General features: G+C 54.9%; 1 protein-coding gene across 3 annotated transcripts; it reads right to left on the bottom strand.

Moving 5' to 3' along the window:
* Positions 1-885: 885 nt before the first annotated feature.
* On the bottom strand, positions 886-17540 carry VWA5A (von Willebrand factor A domain containing 5A). 3 transcript variants are annotated; one of them, XM_090053112.1, is made up of 19 exons: positions 17387-17540; positions 14661-14717; positions 13927-14129; positions 13488-13707; positions 12153-12325; positions 11348-11462; positions 10383-10555; positions 9990-10078; positions 9475-9619; positions 8971-9050; positions 7296-7410; positions 6867-7031; positions 6369-6472; positions 4107-4315; positions 3254-3400; positions 3016-3174; positions 2379-2503; positions 1629-1755; positions 886-1152 (listed from the first exon to the last, which is right to left on the bottom strand). In XM_090053112.1, exons 2-19 carry the CDS (start codon positions 14698-14700, stop codon positions 1073-1075), a joined length of 2469 nt encoding a protein of 822 aa, XP_089909238.1. In that variant the 5' UTR covers positions 14701-14717; positions 17387-17540; the 3' UTR covers positions 886-1072. The 3 variants fall into 3 exon arrangements, with proteins under 3 accessions (XP_089909238.1, XP_089909240.1, XP_089909239.1); XM_090053114.1 differs by lacking the exon at positions 3016-3174 and having other exon boundaries at positions 2379-2500; XM_090053113.1 differs by lacking the exon at positions 3016-3174 and having other exon boundaries at positions 17387-17539.
* Positions 17541-18042: the final 502 nt, after the last annotated feature.

Genomic DNA, 18042 nt, shown 5'->3' on the forward strand with positions numbered 1-18042 from the left:
CCTGTACTTCGTTCCTTTCTCCAGCCCTCTCTCTTCCTGTGTTCACCTGCATGTACTTTCCTCCTGGAAAAATGTGAGAGAGAAATAGAGGCACCTTTCCCTCCACTGCAAATCTAAGACTGCCCAAATATTCAAACGCTTGAGTCAAAATGCTACCAAAATGAGACATACGAGATGTTGAGAGCAGTTAAAACCCTCTCATTTTTGGCTGCTGGCACACAACGTTGCCAGAGCAAGTCCCCTGGCTTCCCTGTGTCACCCTGCCTACCTCCATCGTTTCTCTCTTGCTTCATACAGACTGCCCAGCCCTAGGACAGTTCTGTGTCTGGCCAGCCCCTAGTACCGGTGGCATAGGCCAGGGCTGGGCCTGCTAGACACTACTTAGGGCTGGTCAAGACTTTTGTAGCCAAAAGAAAATGGGGCGCTCTGAGAAGCATCTACTTTTCAAGGGAAATGCTGGCACTGAAAAACCAAAGCCCTGAGAACTGAGAAATTCTGTTTGGAAATGACAGCAGTGCCTCTGGGAGCTGCAGTTCAGGTGATGCAGGACATCCTTCTCCCCTCTGGGCTCAGCTTCCAAGCTGGATTACATCTCCCATGATATACCATGGCCATGGCACTGATACAGGAAGAGGCAAGACCATACTGTACCCTGCTCCATTCCCCCCTGTGCTTTTTCCTGGTGCTCCCACATCAAGTTTCCCTAGTTCAGAGCAGCAGCACAGAAGGAACAGGTGGCTATGCTGACTTCACCCCTCCAGAAGCAAAACAGGCTGGCTATCATGCTGAAGGAGAGCAGGAGATTGCCAGTTCGCTGTTGACCATTACAGGACACTGAGTTTCCCCTCCCACCCTTGCTCCTGCCAAATCAGATCAGAGACCAGCTTGAAGTAAGGCAGAATTTACTGAGCAGCGGTTTGGCTGGGAGCGGAGTTGGCTGCCAAATCTGTCAAGCAGCTGGCAGCAGATGTTTCTGAACTGGTCTGCTATTGTAGCTGGGGGCGGTGCAAGTCTATTCCCCTTGCAGGTCTTGGAGCCTGAGGGCCAAAGCATGGGGTGGAGAAGCAGAGTCTCAGAGCCCAAAGACAGTGGCAGCCACGGAGCAGCCCAGCAGGGCATTGGCTGCCTCCAGGCACTTGTCCAGCTGGGATCCTGCAATGAGAGGGGTGGGTCAGCAGGAGAAGTTAACACCTGGCTTTGGTGTTGGAAAAAGCAGGGCTCAGGACCCTTGTGCTTGTGCTCAAGGGGGTTTTCCCTCTGTGCCCCACTATAAGGCGGAAGGGTTGACTTAAGGCTGCTCAGGACTGAAGGCAGAGTACAGGAGGACTTGGAACAGGGGCTTGGGAACTAAGGCAGGGAGTCCTGGGGGCATTGTGCCCCTTGGCAGGAGTGCTTAGGGAGGGAGGTCCAGGCCCCAGTGCACCAGGGGGCAGGAAGCATCAGGATAGGACCCCCAGGGGAGCTGTACTTATCACTGCAACTGTCAACTTGGGAGGCCTGACTGTGGGGTCTGCTGGGGAAGGAGGTGGTTGTAAACAAGGGTTGTGGGGGCCTGAGCTGCAGCTTTGGGATGTCAGAAGGGGTCAGGTGAGAGGACCCTGAGTACCAGAAGTGGGGGGCCCTCTCACCAGCTTGACTGAGCAGCCAGCCCACGGCCTTGATCTCCAGTAGCTCCCACTCATCGTGTTGTGCTGCGCTGCGGCTATGCAGCCAGACCACAGCCAGCACTGTCGCCCAGACCCCGGGCTCCACACCCTGTGGTGAGAAATATGTCCAAGACCAGCACCTGGCCTCAGGGAGGCACTGCCCTACCCCCATGTCCCATATGCCATAATCAGGTCCTCCCAGCCCACTGAGCCAGCTCCCACTGGATGTTGAGTTTGATTTCCCCCAGGTCACTCCCAAGGGCCCATTTCCACCCTGGAGCAGAGAACGGATGTCATGAATTGAGAGGGATGTGGGTGGGGTTCAGGGTTCAAAGTCTAGGAGACCAGTGTCAAGGGTCACAATACTGGGAGTCCAAGAGCTGACACCAAGGGTTACCGTACTGGGTACCAGTGAGAGCCCAAGGGACCACACCAGGGCTTAGACAGGTTCATGGTCAAAGCAAGGCTTGGGTCATACTAGGAGGTCCAAGATGGGGCAAGGCCTGAAAACACTGTTGCTGAGACAAGGCCCCAGGGAAAGTAGGAGGGTTTCTACATCTCTCCCATCAAGGGCTTGTGGCCTCTATTGGTCCCCCCAGGTGACCCCACTGAGAACGGTGAGAGGGCCCAGGTGGGGCTGGGGCTAGCATCTGGCTGACCCAGGGGTCCTGACAACAGGCCCAGTTCACGATGCCCATTTCTTCTTGCCCCAACTCATCCCAGCCTGCTCACCTCACTGGGCATTTTGCCCTTGACATCTGTTTCACTCACTCCAAGCACAGAAGCCAGAGCAGAGTCAAGGCCCCATGAGCCATTGGCGTTCTGAAGGGAGACCAGCTTTATCAGGGGAGATGCTTCTGGGGAGGTACAGGGACAAAAGGGGAAGGTTACCCCAGACCAGACAGGCAGTACCAAGGAACCTGCCTTCTGCATTGGGCACTCAGCTCCCTTTAGCCGGTGAGAAGCCATTGAAGTTAGGACCTCTCAAATAGCGACCAACACAGAACCATCCCCAATGACACCCCAGGGCACAGACAACCCTATGAAGATACATGTAGGCACATCAAGTCATGGGCAGGAGGCATGTCTGTCATCTGGGGGAGCAGAGTTAAGGTGCTTCAGCATGTGGTTTTCAGCACAGCTTTGACTTTAAATCTGCTTCTGGGGAGGGGGAGGCTTTCCCAGATTTCTTCCCTTAGGCCCCTTCTCTTGTTGACACAAGGCCTTCCATGCTCCCTCATCTCCCTCAAGCCCACATGCATGTTGACACCTAGGAATCCATCCTCACACAGAGGTTTCCACTTAACTGTGCAAGCTGGGTGCTTCGATATAGAGGTGGTGCTGGGAAGTGGTGCTAGGACCCTCTTACCTTCCTGTGCCACTTCCTGTGGCATCATCATCATATTGCGCTTTACCAGTTTATTTGTCTTTATATTTGGGGGCCTGAAGCTGCAGCAACTCCAGGAAAAGCTGTCGGTGACCATCTTCATTGCTCTTTGGTTTGGGCTACTACCAATCTTACAGTAGCCTGTCATGAAGCATGAGATGAGGACACAGAGATGTGGGGGGCTGAGTGCCACAGCTGGGTGAGGGAGACCCGTACTCACCTGCAGCTTGTGGGATGGGATCAAGAAGGCAGCTTTCAGTGCTATTCAGTTGAAGACTACAGCTTTGCATGAACATCATGGGGGCTGCCCGACGAAGGCGATGCCCATAAGAACGGCAGCCCACTGGTAGCAAGAAGGGGGCTGGAGCTATGGTCATAAATGGGAGATAGTGGGATAGATGGGGGTGAAGCCAGATGGACAGAGGCTATCCAAGTATGGAGTGTTTCCCTTCCCTTTGAGGAAGACAGGGTCAGGCCCGCCTGACTTGAGGGCTCTTCCCTAGGGGACAAGGTAACATCAGACCTTTGGGATCTCAAGGGCAGGCTGGGCCCTTCTCTGGGGGTAAGGACATCCATCCAGGCCTGGGCCCAGTTCCTTCCTGTCCCCACCCGGACTGGTGAGCTCATGACAGTGCTGCCTGCCTCAGCCAGCCCTGTGTCTGTCTGGGCCTGGTCCTCTCAGTCTGGGGAAAACACAGACACCTTTTCTCACTTGGACTGGGCAGGCTGGGAGCTGGGCTCACATTGACTTCCATCCATTTCTTGCTGCCACTACCCCCTGCTCTCAGCCCATCTACAGAAAGGCAATTGGGGTGCAGCAATCAGGACATCTGGGACAGGGGTATAGGAATGGGGCAGGCTGACCCCGGTGCAGCCCAGGAGGTCTGGCAAAGAGACAGGGCATAGTACGGCAGACACAGGGACATTTAATGACTATCATGAAGTCCTCTATTCCCATGCTGGGTTTGGCCCCTACTCCACACCAGGATCCAGTCTATGGTGCTGGGATCTCCCATTGCACTGGGACTAGCCCTCCCTCAAGCCCTGGGGTCCCCCGCTTCTCTGCCAGTTACCTGCCAGTGGGATGAGGTGTCTTCTCAGGGGTCTCTGCACTGGCTGCCTCTGTTTTGTGTCAACCCCAACGTAGGCTGTGAGGGAGCACACCACTCCTGAGCTCAAACTTGCTTCCAGTGCCTGGCGACGGCTCTCGTCTGAGCCAGATGATACCCCTGGCTCCAGCTCCTGCAGTAGGGCCTTGGCTGCCAGGCGGTGAATGGGCAACCTGTGCCAGGGAGAATGAGAGAGAGAGAGGCTGAGCCCTGGACACTGGGGTTCTGCTTTACTGCAGGCAAGGAAGTCAGGAGTCTTGGATCCTATCCCCAGCTCTGAGGGGTTTGGGGGTTGGGTTACAGAACAGGAGGGATGAGAATCAGGGCTCCTGGGTTCTATTCTTGGTTTTGGGAGGAGAATGGGGTCAAGTGTGTTGAAGCTGGGTGGGGGTAGGAGTTTAGACTCTTGATTCTAGCTCTGGTTCCTGCATGGGAATTGGGTTTAGCAAGTTCAAGCTGGCTGGGAGTGGGCTCTGGCCGCTCAGGTTCTACCCTGGCCCTGGGAGATACAGTCACAGAACCACAGAATAGTAGGGCTGGAAGGGACCTTTGCAGGTCATCCAGTCCAACCCCTTGCCTGAGGCAGGATCATCCCAGTCTAAACCAACCTGTACAAATCCACTGTCCAACTTAGTACTAGAGCTATCGCACAACTACAAGGCATAACCTGCCACACATAAAGCAGAGGACTCATGGTGGGCAGCAAGAACAAGAAATGAACAACAGCCTGGATCTCAAACATCAGGTGAGATTTCAATCTCCCAGACAAGGGGGAGAATGACAGTCAATGTCCAACTGCTGCCTAGCATGGAAATATGAACGCCCTTTCTTAAACAGGAGGCTTTTCAGAGGACAGCCTGAGAAAGGCTGAAATACAAAGGCTCCCATGGGCTACCAGGAAGGCACGGTCTTGGGAAGGATCCAATGCAGACAGCCTCCGGAAAGAAAAGGAGCCTAAGACTTGTTGCCTTCGGATGCCATCCACTGGAGACACAGGGGCACTGCAGGGAGGCTCACTGGGGGTGGCCTGGCAGACTTGTGCTCTCCATATATCTTACTGAGTTAGTCCCTGTTAATACCAGCTGTGAAACTCAGTTGCACTGACCCGGACTGCAGCTCCTGGGTCCCTGCTCTGGGGAAGACCCATCCAGGCCTGAGTGAGCCTCTCTGAGTTCAGCAAACAGGTCCTGGGACAAGACAAAGCTCCACTACAAAATGTTTGAGCTGCTCTTTCCCCTGTGAGCACCAGATCAATGGGACCAAACCCCACTGTTTTGTTGTGAGTCCTGAGAGCACCCTGGACCCCCAGGCCACCACTCACAGAAGTGAGGGCTGGGGGACACGTGACTCACTGAAGAACCCACAGACATAGAGGAGCTGCTGATGCTGGGGCTGTAGGCTGACCCTGGCCTGCTCTTCCCCAGTACTACCAGGATGTGGAATAGGAGGTGGGGAGATCTCGTTGCCTTTCTCTTTCTGGGCTGTGGTGCACTGGACTAGGGGCTCCCAAGTCCGAGTCCATCTCCAGGAGAGTTGGATTAGCACTGCTGGGAGACACCTTCACAGCATTTAAGGTCATGTCTGCTCTTTCTGTACCAGACATCTCGAGTGGCAGAGACCAAGCTCCTGGGAGCACCCTCACACCACTGTGCTTGCACCCTAGCCGTGTAGGGAACTGCAACAGCTAATGGTGCTGCTTGCTGGCTCATCAACTGGGTCTCCTAGCCCATGTAGACATGCACTTACAAGGCTGTGTGGCTGTACCAGCTGGGGACATCTTGTCTCTACATTGGGCTCATGGACTGTCACAGATGTGGCCCTAGGTGAATTAAGAAACCCTTGGGGTGAGAATGCCCATGTTCTGATGTGGGAGATCCAGTCCTAGGTAACAGCTGACCTCGCAAATGGGCCAGTGAGTAAGCTGGTTCCGCTAGCCCAGGGCAATGGGGTCTGCTGATCAGATGCCATCTGGGTAGTTACTGTTGCCCCTACACAGCCAGTAAATCTGCCTCCTCAAATTTCATCTTTGAAGTGTAAGGGGCACCCAGGCCAGTTCAGAAGCTTGCCCCCCTGTTTGGGGTCAAGTGCAAGGGTTGGGAGTCTGGACTCCTAGGTTTTAGCTCTGAATCTGTGTGAAACCTTATGCCCAGCAGTTTGGTACGTGGAGGTGGCGGAGCCGGTGGAGCACTAGATGGAGGAAAAGGGGCTGGAGGGGCTGTGCCTCACCTGTCTCCTTCCTGTGGTTGCAGGTGAAACTGCACTGTATCCTTGAAGGTCTCATCTTTAATGGTATACTGCAGGGTGACACTTCCCACAGAGGACTCTGGGACCTGTGGAGAAAGGGTCAGAGCTGGGAAACAAGAAAGAGGTAGCTCTGTCTCTGCCAGCCTGAAGATATAGAATATGGGTTGTGAGGGGAAATTATACCCGCTGTGCAGCTGACCACAGTCTCCACCTGAGCAGCAGCTGACTTCTGTCAGCTATGGATTTGCCTGCACCAGAGCTACAACCCGTTTCCCCAATTTGGGGACCTAAGAATTGCTTAGGCACCATCGTGAAAACCATTCAGGGGAATGAACAGCATATTGGAGGGATGGGGATAAGAGCCATCATCACCCATTATCAGGGGTTGGGTTGATCCTGCCAGCGAGAACACTGGCCCAGCTTAGTCCTTGCCCTGGAGCAGGGGTGTCTCAAGAAGTGGTGGGGGTGTCTTGCTCTCACCTGTGGCTGTCCACGGAGCTGGGAATAGATGAGGAGGCACTGTCCCTGGAAGATCACCTTTGGGCCCGGCCTCAATGGTACTGCCTCCATCCCAGGGGGCAGCTCCCAGCTCAGCGAGATCCCAGTAACTGCTGGCTGTAGGGCCCGCTTTAGAGACTGCAGTACCTGGCAGGGGACAGTGTAGAGTCACATGTAAGGGGGGCCGGGCAGGGTGCCTGGGTTCTCTCTCCATTTCTGGCAGGGGAATAAGGTCTTGTGGGTTACTGCAGAAGGAATGGGAAGAGGGCTCTGGGGGGCTTTCTCCCCAGCCCTTTGAAGAAAGTGGGACACAGTGTGTCAGGACAAGGAAGTAGGAACCCAGACTCCTGAGTACTATCCCTGACTCTGGGAGGGGAGTCAAGTTGAGGCCTGGCTTCTTGGGGTCTGTACCTTGGCGGCCATGCGGTCCTGGCCAGTGATGAACTCAGCGCACCCCCCGCCTGCCTTGGCAATGCCTTTGATCAGAGCTGTGGAAGCCCCTTCTCCAATGCCAAACGAAAAGCACCTGTGGTGAACAGGGGGCAGAGTACATGGTTGGGGGAGGGGGCAAAAGTAGAGTTGGAAGGGTGGAAAACAGGACACTTGTGAGGGCAGGTATGGATAAAAGTTTGGGAAGGTTTGTAACATCTTGCAGGACTGCATTTTCTGCTTGCTCTTCTTGCTGCCACCCAGCTGGGAAGTGGTTCAACTTCCCAGTCAGAGGACAATTGGAGGGGGTTCATGGGTCACAACAAATGTACTGTCAGGCCGTTCACCCACAAAGGACACCCCAGCAAGGCCCTGGCTGCTTGGGTTTGGCCCAGGGACTATGGCAAGGCCTTGACATTGCCCCAAGAAACAGAGCATGGAAAACAAAGGGGAGACTCGGGATTGACAGAGTCTTGGACATGCTGGGATGGTGAAAAGCACAACTATAGGGGCCAGCACTTGAGGTGAATCCTGAGACGACAAGTGAGAAAGCTAAGACTTTTCTGCAAAGGCCATTTTGGTAGTAGAAGGACCTGCTCAGTAATTCTGGGAACTGGGGGGCCAGACAGAGATGGCTTTGAACCCCCAGGTCTTCCTGGGAGCAGGCAGCTGACACTTCAAGCCATGGGGGCTCTGGCTAAGCCACAACCACCAGGCCCTGGGGGGGCCTTGAAAAGCAGCCCAATGCTCTGGCAAACTCTCTAGGGACAAGTTCACTGCTCTAAGACAGAGCTCCTGCGGTCCAAAGGCATCTATCTGGACCTGCTGGGGCATCAGGGGGCTGAAGCCAATGGTCCAGAAAGGGGCACTTTTCAGGCTTGGTATTGTAGGCCTCCCTGGAGTATTGATTAATATAAGCACTGGTCTATGAATATATAACTCAAATAAAGGCTTTGCTGAGGCAACCAAAGCAGGCCAGACTGAAGAATAGCTCCATATCCACCAGAGCTTGTGAATAAGGTGTGAGCTGTACACTGCAAAGATGTACTTGAAACGAGGCTTTACAACCCTCTAACAAAAGGTGACTGATCAGACTCACTAATAAGAGTGACACGAGATTGTCCAGAATTCCCGATAGTGACAGGAAGTCTGAGGATTTGGTAGAGGGGTTGATGTTGGTTATGCAAATGTCTGATGTATGCACAACTGTTTGGATCCACAAATAAGAGGGGGCCTGGAAATCTTTGGGACTTACCAATGGCATCCAGGGCTAACAACCCATCGTGCTTTGGACAGGTGTGTTAGCGAGTTGGAGCCATGCAGATAATAAAACCCGGCTTAACTCTTGCCAGTGAACCAGGCTTTGGTAATTCTTTGCGTAAGTCTCCAAGAGAGCACACTGGTGACAGCTGCAGCACAGACAACACCCTGGCAAAGTGTGTACATTGCTCAAGAGGAAACCCGGAGGACAACAGCTTTGTTGAAAGCTACACCCAAGGCTGTCAGATAAATGGGGGAGTCCCCAGGGAGAGCAAGGATGAGGACCAATGACTCAGGCAGCCCCACAAATCCATGACAGAAGTGGGGCAGAACCAGGGGTGAGGGGGCAGGGCAGCAGGGGGCTGGGTAGGTTGGGGTGGGCTATGGGTGCTGTTACCTGTGGGACCTGTGATGACGCTGCACTTCAGTGATGACCTCCTGCGTGTTGCACACCTCCCCATCAGTGAAAACAAAGATCTGGGGGAGAGCACATAAATTCTCAGAGCTGGAGACCCCAGCCCACCTCCTTTCAAGAGACCTCCCATGCACTGGGATGGGGAGGGGACCCCTAAATCTTGAACCTGAACTGCCAACTCTAACCCCTCTCCCCCAACACCTGCCTTGAGCCCCTGGCCTACTTTCAGACCCTGACCCCAACCCCAGGGGGCTCCTCCCTGCCTCACATTCCTCCCAGTGTCCCCAGTAGGTAGCTCCTGAAGTCCTTCCCATACCCCCTGCACCTGCAGTACAGCCTTGGCATGGATACGGGAGACTGGGTATTGCAGTTTCTCCCCAAGGGCATGTACAGAGAGCCCTCCCTGGCTCTACCGTTCCTGGGGTTCCCATATGGCTGGCCCATTTCTGAGTCCTCCCCATACTGTCCTGTTGATGCCCCTGGTACCTGGCGAGGGTGCCCATCCCGGCAAGGGCTGCCATAAATGACTTGTAGTGGCTTCAGGATCTCAGTGCCTCCCAGATCTGCCTGGAAGGACTGGACGCGCTTCAGGGAGTCGGCCATGGTGTCCTGGGTGTATTCCACACTCTGCCTGTAGGAGGCACTGGGAATTACTGACAGGGCTGGTTGCTGTTCATAACTCACCTGAGAGACCCCCCCGGCCCCAACCATGCCCCAGAGCCTCCCTGGCCCCCCTTCCCAAAGACAGCACCTCAACCCTATCACAGAGATGCCCCCAGAGCCCAAACCCAACTGTACCACAGAGAGACACTTCCCAGGTCTCCTCCCTGTTGCGTAGCCTTGGACATCGCTTCTCTCTTCCTCCCTACCTTCGGGGCCATTTTCCCCCTTGGACACAACCCCCTTTCCCATTAATCTCAGCCAGACTTGCAGAGGTGCCTGCCCACCCCCGACTCCCTTCCCCAGTGCAGGGGTATTTCCTCCCTCCCCCACTTCCTCACGGGTAAAAGGACTCAAAGTTTGATCCAAATCTGTAGATGTTAAAGTAACAGCCCAAGGGCAAACTCTTCAAAAGCATGATCAGGGTATCCTGGGGACAGAAGGAAGGAGAGACAGACAAGGCAGAGTCACACAGACAGTCACAGGTACAGGTCCAACCCACAGACCTGGGGCCTGTCAACCAGAAAACCTCCCTAGGTCATGCCCACGGGGCCATCTACCACAGTATCCTTTCCTGTATCAAACTCCTGTGTGGCACAATACCCCTTGCACCCTGGGGTCAGACCCTAGGGTCCCAGCCAGCCCAGCCATGGTATCTGCCTCTTAGATATGCCTCTCCCATCCCTTGGCTTATCCCTCTTGAAGGGTGGGTGGGGCAGGGGGGAGGGAAGTACCTTGGCACTGTCAATGCGCAGGGGGTGGCGGGCATTGCTATCCATGGGACAATCCATGCTGCCAGAGCAATCAAGCAGGAAGATGAACTCCCCAGCCCAGCTCTGGGCCAGCGCTGCCTCGGGGATGTTGGGCAGCAAGGTCAGCATTACAACGGGGTCACCCATCAGGGTGCCTGGATGATGGGCATGCTCAGTGAAAATGGGGAGCGAGACCCCTGCAGCCAGCCAAGCCCAGCCCAGCCCAGCCCAATGCCATGCCCAGGCCCTGTGCTCCTCTTCCCTCCACAGCACCACATTCAACAGGGGTACCAGTCAAGTGTCTGCCCTCTCCAACAGCTCCTCTTGCCCCCATTTCACTGGCCTGAAGCAACCCCCTGACCAAGTCCTGCTGGGAACAGAGGGTTGCTGGAGTCTGGGTGGGAGCTGCTCTGTGGGGATGGGGGCATCACAGGGTCCTCTCAGGAAGGGGCAGCAGGTCCCTGTGGTCTAAACCGCTCCAGGGTGGGAAGTGGCTCTAGGCCTTCGAAGCTGTCCTAGGTCATGCCCATCTGGAAGCTTGGATGCATGGAGAAGGGGATGTGGGTGCCTGGCTCCCTTGGGCTTTGTGGCATCTAGGGGTGGGGCAGTTGTAGTCAAAGCAGGAAAGGAGGATGGAGGGAACCCAGGCCCTGGAGACACCTACAACCATCTTCTACCCCAGCCCTTTGCCCCAAGCATAGAAGCCCTTCCTGCCTGAGGTGTGGGGCCTGGCTATGGTGCATGTAAGGGAACAGGTCTGGATGGGGCACCAGACCTGTTCAGCTGAAGGGCAGCACAGGCCCCACATGGGGTTCTCCCAAGAGCCCCCTGAGCCCAGCCTGGTGTGGAGGCAGCTGGGACTGACCACCTGCCCAAGGGCCAATCTCTTGAATCCAGCCAGAGCCAGGGTGCCTCTCCCAGCACCCCTCCCTCCCCTGCCAACTCACCTGGCTGTGCAGAAGGCATCCTGGGCTCTAGCATGGCACTGGGCTTGTGAGCCCTGGTATAGTAGACCAGCAGCTCCACGTCTCGGTCATGCGGGGCAGACTGGGCCAGTGACACCTGGGAGGGAGGGAGACTCTCTCTCAATCTGCTGCCCAGGGGGTAGGCCAGAGCCTGGTGTAGCATTTGCCCCCTTCAGGCCAGGCTGGGAAGCAACACAGGGGCACTGGCAGGGCTGGGAGTCTGGCATGCAGGGTCTTTAGGGGTGACCCTCCTTCTCTGAGGGGACCCTGCTCGAAGGGGGATTGCTAAGGTGTCCTCGTGGACCCAGCTACCCCACTTTGAACAGACCCTATTCTGTAAGGGGCAGACTGAAGCCTCTTGTTCAGGTGGTGGTGGGGCAATAACTCACTGATGCCTAGAGCATATGACCCAAAAACTGGCCCCAGTGCTCTACTGTGCATCTCCAAGCAGACCGGGGTCTCCACAGGGATTTCACAGCACTACAAATTATTGGGGAAGCTCTGCTCAGCCTCAGTGGGTCCCCCTGCTCCCAACCCCAAGCACCTCACCCTTGCGATGAGATGGGTCCAGAGCTGACCTACTCCTAGGGCTCTTGTACTGCCAACAAAAAGGTTGCCATTTTCCTAGGACACTTTCCTGGCCCCGCTCCCAAGGGCCAATCTCTGGAACCCAGTCAGAGCCAAAACCCCCCAAAACAAACTGCTCCACTGCAGACCCCGTCCAATCCACCCTTGTGAGGGTGGGGGATCTGGCTGTGTTCTGGGTGCAAGGCCAGTCCTCCCTTACCTGGGCAGCAGTCTGGTCCTGCGCTGTGTAGTTCAGTGGAGTGAGGGTGCAGTTGGAGTGGACACGGGCAATACCGTGGGGTGACTGCAGGCTGACGCTCAGGCTCAGGGTATAGGGCAATTCCCCCTTGGGCACATATGGGATCCCTTTGGTGACATTCTCCTCTTCCCATCCTGCAGGAAGGCAGGTGGCCAAGATGACTTCTAGGCTTTGCAGGGATGGGTTCACAGTTGTGGTACAGGTGTGTTATGCAGTGGGACAAGTGGCAGGGTTTTTTTGAAGGGCCTGTAGCGTGCAAGTCATTTGGGGTGTCTTGTAGGGATGTTCAGCAAGGGCTCTGTGGTCAGCTGAGAAGGTGCAGGTGATTACTGGGGAGCCAGGGAGGTGGAAAAGGCATCAATTTTTGCATTCTTTTTATGAATACTAGGACTTGGTTTCCTTGTTCAATCTGTGCTGCATCTTGCTGGCACTGGAGGGGATCAGCTTCTCTGCTGGCTTTCAGTGAGCAAGGCCTAACCAGATGTCACTTCTGCCCGTCTGGGCCAGAACCAGTTAGGTCACTGAGCTCTGACCAGATTCAAACCAGGAGAGGGCCCTGGATAGATGGAAGGAGGCCCCAAGAGCCAGGACCCAAGCAGGTGGGCATGGGGCCAGAGGGACTGTCAGGACAGGCTGGCATTTAAGGTGATATTCTGGCTGGAAAGTTTCCTAAATAATGCCTTCCTGTTCACAGCTACTGGCAGCACCATGTAGGTGCAACACTTGGCCATGTTTGCTGGTGCCACGTGCCCTCACCACAAGAAGACGTGTTGGGAGGATGCAACAGGTATGAAAGGAGTGTGGCCAGGTCTCCATGGCCCCTGGCTATATTTGCTGAGACCTCGTATCTCTCTGTAGAAGACTGCACTGGCATGAACTTGGCCCTCATGTGCAGACAGGAGAAACCCTGCCAATGTTCATGGGTCCCTGAGGGTGTGGGAAGTTTGGGGATGATTTCATCATGTTGGGGAGAGGTGGCAAGCATCACGTGAAATGCAAGTTGTGGCGTCTGGTCCAGCCAGGACTTCATGCTGTCTGGGACTGGATTCAACATAGAAAGCAGAGTGTGGTGCAAGTGGTGGGGGGAGGGGTCCACAGGAGACAGTCAGCATGGGATGTGTGGAAGGGCCCCTCTGGGCATGTTGGGGAAGGCCCCTCACCCCAGGGCACATAACAGGGAGGCTGCAGTGCTCATTCATCAGGGGGCATGTGACAGAGGGATATCCCCTGCCGCAAGATGCTTAGCGAGAGGGTTATCACTCACAGCAACGTGCATGGTGGGGGTGTGCAACTCACCCTGTGGTGCGTAGCGGGGATGCAATACAGCTGGTAAGACAAAACGCGTGGCCCCGTCAGCCTCAAGGGGCAGCTCCTGGACATAACGCAGTGACAGCACTGCCTCTTCCCCTGGGGGCAGGTTCCCTAGGGAGCAGCTGAACACGTCCCCCCCAGACATCTGCTCCAGCAGGAACGAGCTCTGGCCTCTGGCCAGTGCATCCTCATATATATCCTCGGCCTGCAGGGGACAGTTGGGTCAGAGGCTGGGAGATGCCAAACTCCCTGCCCTCAAAAACGTCTGCCCCAGCCCAGCCCAGCCTGCCCCCAAGAGGCTCACTGGCCAGGGAGGCCATGAGCATGCTGCATTCCCCCACCACCCCAGGCCACATGCTCCATTCCTCCTCCCTTCCATCCCTGCCTCTCCCCCAGCCCTGGGACCCTCTTTCCTTGAAGTCACCTCCTTCTTTTCTTGGATCTGGGCCTTGATGATAGTGTCTTGGATGCGGGCCTGGAAGGCATAGACAGCCGAGTTGACATCCATGGGGAAGGTGAAGATAGCCTCCACAGGGTCTGATTCTTCATTCTTGTAGAGCAGCTCGGAGCACACATCAGCCACGAAGCTCTGTATGCACACATCCACCCCAACACGGCGCAGTGGCACTGGAGGCAGGGAAAGGCTTTGTCAGCTACAAGCCCTCCTGCCCTTGACCCTCACGGACACTGCACGCCCACATTAGCAGTGGGGACCCAGGCCTCATGCCTCCTGATTGGCACTGTGGGGAGGAACCCACCTGGACATCAAACCCCCTTGGCTACTGGGGATAGGGGGCATGCTAGCCACAGGTCCTCTATCCACATGTGATTCAAAGGTGCTGGGGGAGAGGCTACCTTAGCCCTGGAGCTTCCCACCTTATATCAGCTATGGCAATTCCACCCATGGACCCCACTAAGGTACCTCAATGGTCTAAGGTGCCCCAAAAGTCGCAGCGGCCTCAGGACTGACTTGGCTTGACTTGACCCCACTGGACTGCAAGTGGAGGGGCCAGGTGAGCAACATGAGTTCCCCATCCCAGGGGGGCAATGGGCAGAGGGTTTTTATCCTCAGTGGGGTCTCTCATCATCCCAGCTGCTTCCAGGACACAGCAGTGCCCAGCCTGTTCATGGCACCCACCCCACCTGGCCCCAGCTCACCTGGTTTGTTGGTACTTGTCAGGAGGCCGCAGGTCACCATCTTGGCTCTGGAGATGCCTGTTTGGGGTAGAGCATACAAGGAGAGATACAAGGTTCCCATGCACTTTGATGGGCATCAAATGTCCTGAGATTCCCCTCAGGCAGCTCTTCCCTACCCCGGGTCTAGCCAATGCTATGGCAGAGAGTCCCAAAAGCTTCCAGGGCTTGGGCCCTGTGCCAGGGTTTCCTAACCTGGGGAGCTCAGGGGAAGGATGTGGGGAGCCATCATGAGCTCGGGAAGAAGCTGGAGGAGAGAGACTGGGGCCCCCAGAAAAATCTGCGCTGAGCCCAGAAAACGCTTAGAAGTGGAGGTTAGAAAATGCAGACAGGTATTTTATTGTCAGGGTGACATCCATGCATTTCTTCTGCTTGTTCTACAGGTCTGAGAAAGAGGGATTTCTTGTGGTTAACCACTTCATTTAAAAGGGAGCAGTTCTGGGCCACAAGGTGATACGAATACTTTCTGTGTTTTGGTGGTGAAATAAAAATGAAATGGGTCGTCCCTTCCCTACTGCCAGTTTTTAATGCAAACACCAACACAGTTCAATTTCTGGCTTTGTATTTGCTCTTTTGCCACCCACTGAAAGAGCCTTGCCCAGTTTCTGATATAAAGAGAAGCTGCTGTTCCGATCCTCCTATTTATTTCCAGTTTTGCAAAACCCAGGAGGGCTTACGCAAGCAAACAAGATAGCAGTTCTGCTAGCAGGCTAACCCAGTCCAGTGGGTCTTTTAGAGGGACAGGAGACTGGTCCAGGCAAGTTCTCTTCTCTCCTCCCTCCACAACAGCACAGGAACTGTTGCTGCTAGGAAATCCCCACAGGCATGGTGCCCAGGCGCTAGGTCAAAAGTGAAGCTACACAAATGCTAGTTATCATATGCACTGTGACTCATAGCCCTCGGGTAGCACAAACAGCTTGTGTTTGAACCCACTCCCAGCCATGCCAACGGGAGAGGAGCTTGTTTCTCGGGCTGCTGTGCCAGGAGGGTGAGAGAAGCAGACACCCCCAGCAGAAAAGCAGTGGTGGTCTGCTGGTTTTACATCAGATCATCATTCCCCCATTTCACTGGAAGGCTGATTTTGCTTTGGGTGAGGGGAAAGGGTTCTCTTTTGCAGTCACACTGCCAATCCTAATGCCCTGGAGGTTTCTAGGAGTACACAGTCCCAGTGCAGGGTGTGTCTGGCTTGGGTAGAGTTTGGCCACAAGCGCCTGGAGCTCCTGGGGGGGGCGGCGGTATCAGATGTGCAGCAATGGGGAAGGTGCCGTTGCATATCTGTCTGTCCCCGAACTTCTCCTGCAGCAAAGGAAGGCACCACTGCATGTCTGTCTGTCCATCTTGCCCCATGCTTCGCCTGCACCAAAGGCTGTGTGGGGATCCAGTGACAGTGTACACTGCTCCCAACTTGCCCCGTCTCTGCAGGCCTCAACACAGCCAGTGATGCCTGCACAGGCATCACTTGGCACAGGCTGTTCAGAGACCCCGAGACAGGGAGTGGACAGGGATAATGAAGACGACAGAGACACAACTGGAAGTGGAGACAGCAATGATGACAACAGCAGTTTCAGCATCAGTGGAAGCAACAGCAACCGTGAATGAAGTACAAATGTAAACCCCCAAATTAGGGGGAGACTGCAATTGGGTTAGGGAAAAGATTGCAGACGTGCGCAGGAGCATTACTTGTAACAGGTACATGGGTTTTAAGTATGGTTTAAGGTGTATAAAGAAAAGCTTATGCTAGATGCTGCATATATATAACTGATATCTATCTATCTATCTATCTATCTATCTGACATCTATCTGATATATATATCCATTCTATATATATATTTACCTGATATAGACAGCTAGATAACTGATAGATATATATATATACACACACATATCTAACTGATAACTGATAGCTCTATCAGTTCTAGATCTATCAGATGTATAAACTGATACATATATATATCTCTAACTGACAGATGTATCAGTTATAGATCTATCTTAGTTATAGATATATACATGTCAGAAGCCAGCAGTGATGACAGCAGCAGTTTCAGCAGCAGCAGAAGCAACAGTGACAGTGAATGAACTGCAGAGGTAAACTCCCAAATTAGGGGGACACTGCGATTGGGTTAGGGAAAGGACTGCAGACATGTGCGCGGGAGCGTTACTTGTAATGGGTGCATGATCTAGATATAGATAGAGCTAGAGATAGATGTATAGATAGATCTATATATATATCAGTTTTATATCTATCTATCATAGATATAAAAAACCTAATTGACATATAGCTCTAGATATATCTATACATCTATCTATATCTATATCTAAAAAGCCAGTGATGCCTGTTGGGGAGCTGCCAGGTGGGCGAGGCTACCAGGAAGGGCTTGAGGAGTTGGTGCGCAGCAAGTGAGAAAATGAAACCAAATCGGGGGAAAGCTTTTGTGTGTGTGTGTGTGTGTGTGTGTGTGTGTGTGTGAGTGTGTGTGTGTGTGTGTGGAGGGGGCAGAAATCCAAGGGCCCAGCAGGGGTGAAAAAGAAAGCAAATCCCCAAGTGGAGAGCGGGGGGAAGATATCAAAGGGGGGCAAGGAGAGGGGAACCCCCAAGCTGTGCCCCAAGACCCCCTACCCCCGGGCAGGGGCAGGACTGGGGGCAGCAGGCGGCAGGTGGCGCAGGCAGGCCCCCCCCGGCCCCCGGGTACCTGGCGCCGACTCCGCACCAGCTGCGACGCGGAGGCCGAGCCGAGTCCGAGTGCGCCTGGCTCCGCGCGGGCGCTGTGGCAGCCCAGCCCGCCCCGCCCCGCCGGCGGCGGCAGGGGCCGGGCTCCGAGCTGGCGTCCGCCCGGGCTCTGTCCAGCCCGGGCACGCGCCCGCCTGTGGTTCCGGGCACGAGAGCCAGCCCCTGCCTGCCCCATCGCCTCCGCGAGCCTGGCGAGCGGGACTAGGAGCAAGGGGCCCAGCTGCAGCTGGGGGCACTTGGGCTGGGGAGTGCGGAGGGGGTCAAGGAGCAGCGTTTCGCAACCCCTGGGTCGTGCCCCAAAGTAGGCGCACGACTGTACGAAAGGGAGGGCGGCCAACAGACTTTACAAAAGGATCAAGGCAGGAGGCAAGGTTCCTTGGGTTAGAGGTGATACTTTTTATTAGACCCAGGGTCCAAATTACAGGAGAGCTCAGGGGCGCTGAGCCCCCCCACAAGACACGAGAGCCCCCCTTGTAAGATTTGAAAAGCATAACCTGGGGGTGTGTGTGTGTGTCCCCGATTCTCTTAGGGTATCGTGATGGGCAGCCAATTTATTTTTTTTGCAGACAGACCCCCCCCCCCCCCAAGTCAAAATGTGATTCAGACCCTGGTCACAAG

The sequence above is a fragment of the Crocodylus siamensis genome, chromosome 6, assembly GCF_052110815.1.
Source record: "Crocodylus siamensis isolate JL-2025a chromosome 6, ASM5211081v1, whole genome shotgun sequence".
NCBI lineage: Eukaryota > Metazoa > Chordata > Crocodylia > Crocodylidae > Crocodylus > Crocodylus siamensis.

What these genes read in the sequence shown, in the direction of transcription:
- VWA5A (XM_090053112.1), bottom strand. Translation starts at nt 14,700, where the DNA reads ATGGTGACCTGCGGCCTCCTGACAAGTACCAACAAACCAG. An exon ending in AGATCCAAGAAAAGAAGGAG is followed by an intron (nt 13,708 to 13,926) that starts GTGACTTCAAGG and finishes TGTCCCCTGCAG; the next exon opens with GCCGAGGATATATATGAGGA. An exon ending in TCCCCGCTACGCACCACAGG is followed by an intron (nt 12,326 to 13,487) that starts GTGAGTTGCACA and finishes GCCTTCCTGCAG; the next exon opens with GATGGGAAGAGGAGAATGTC.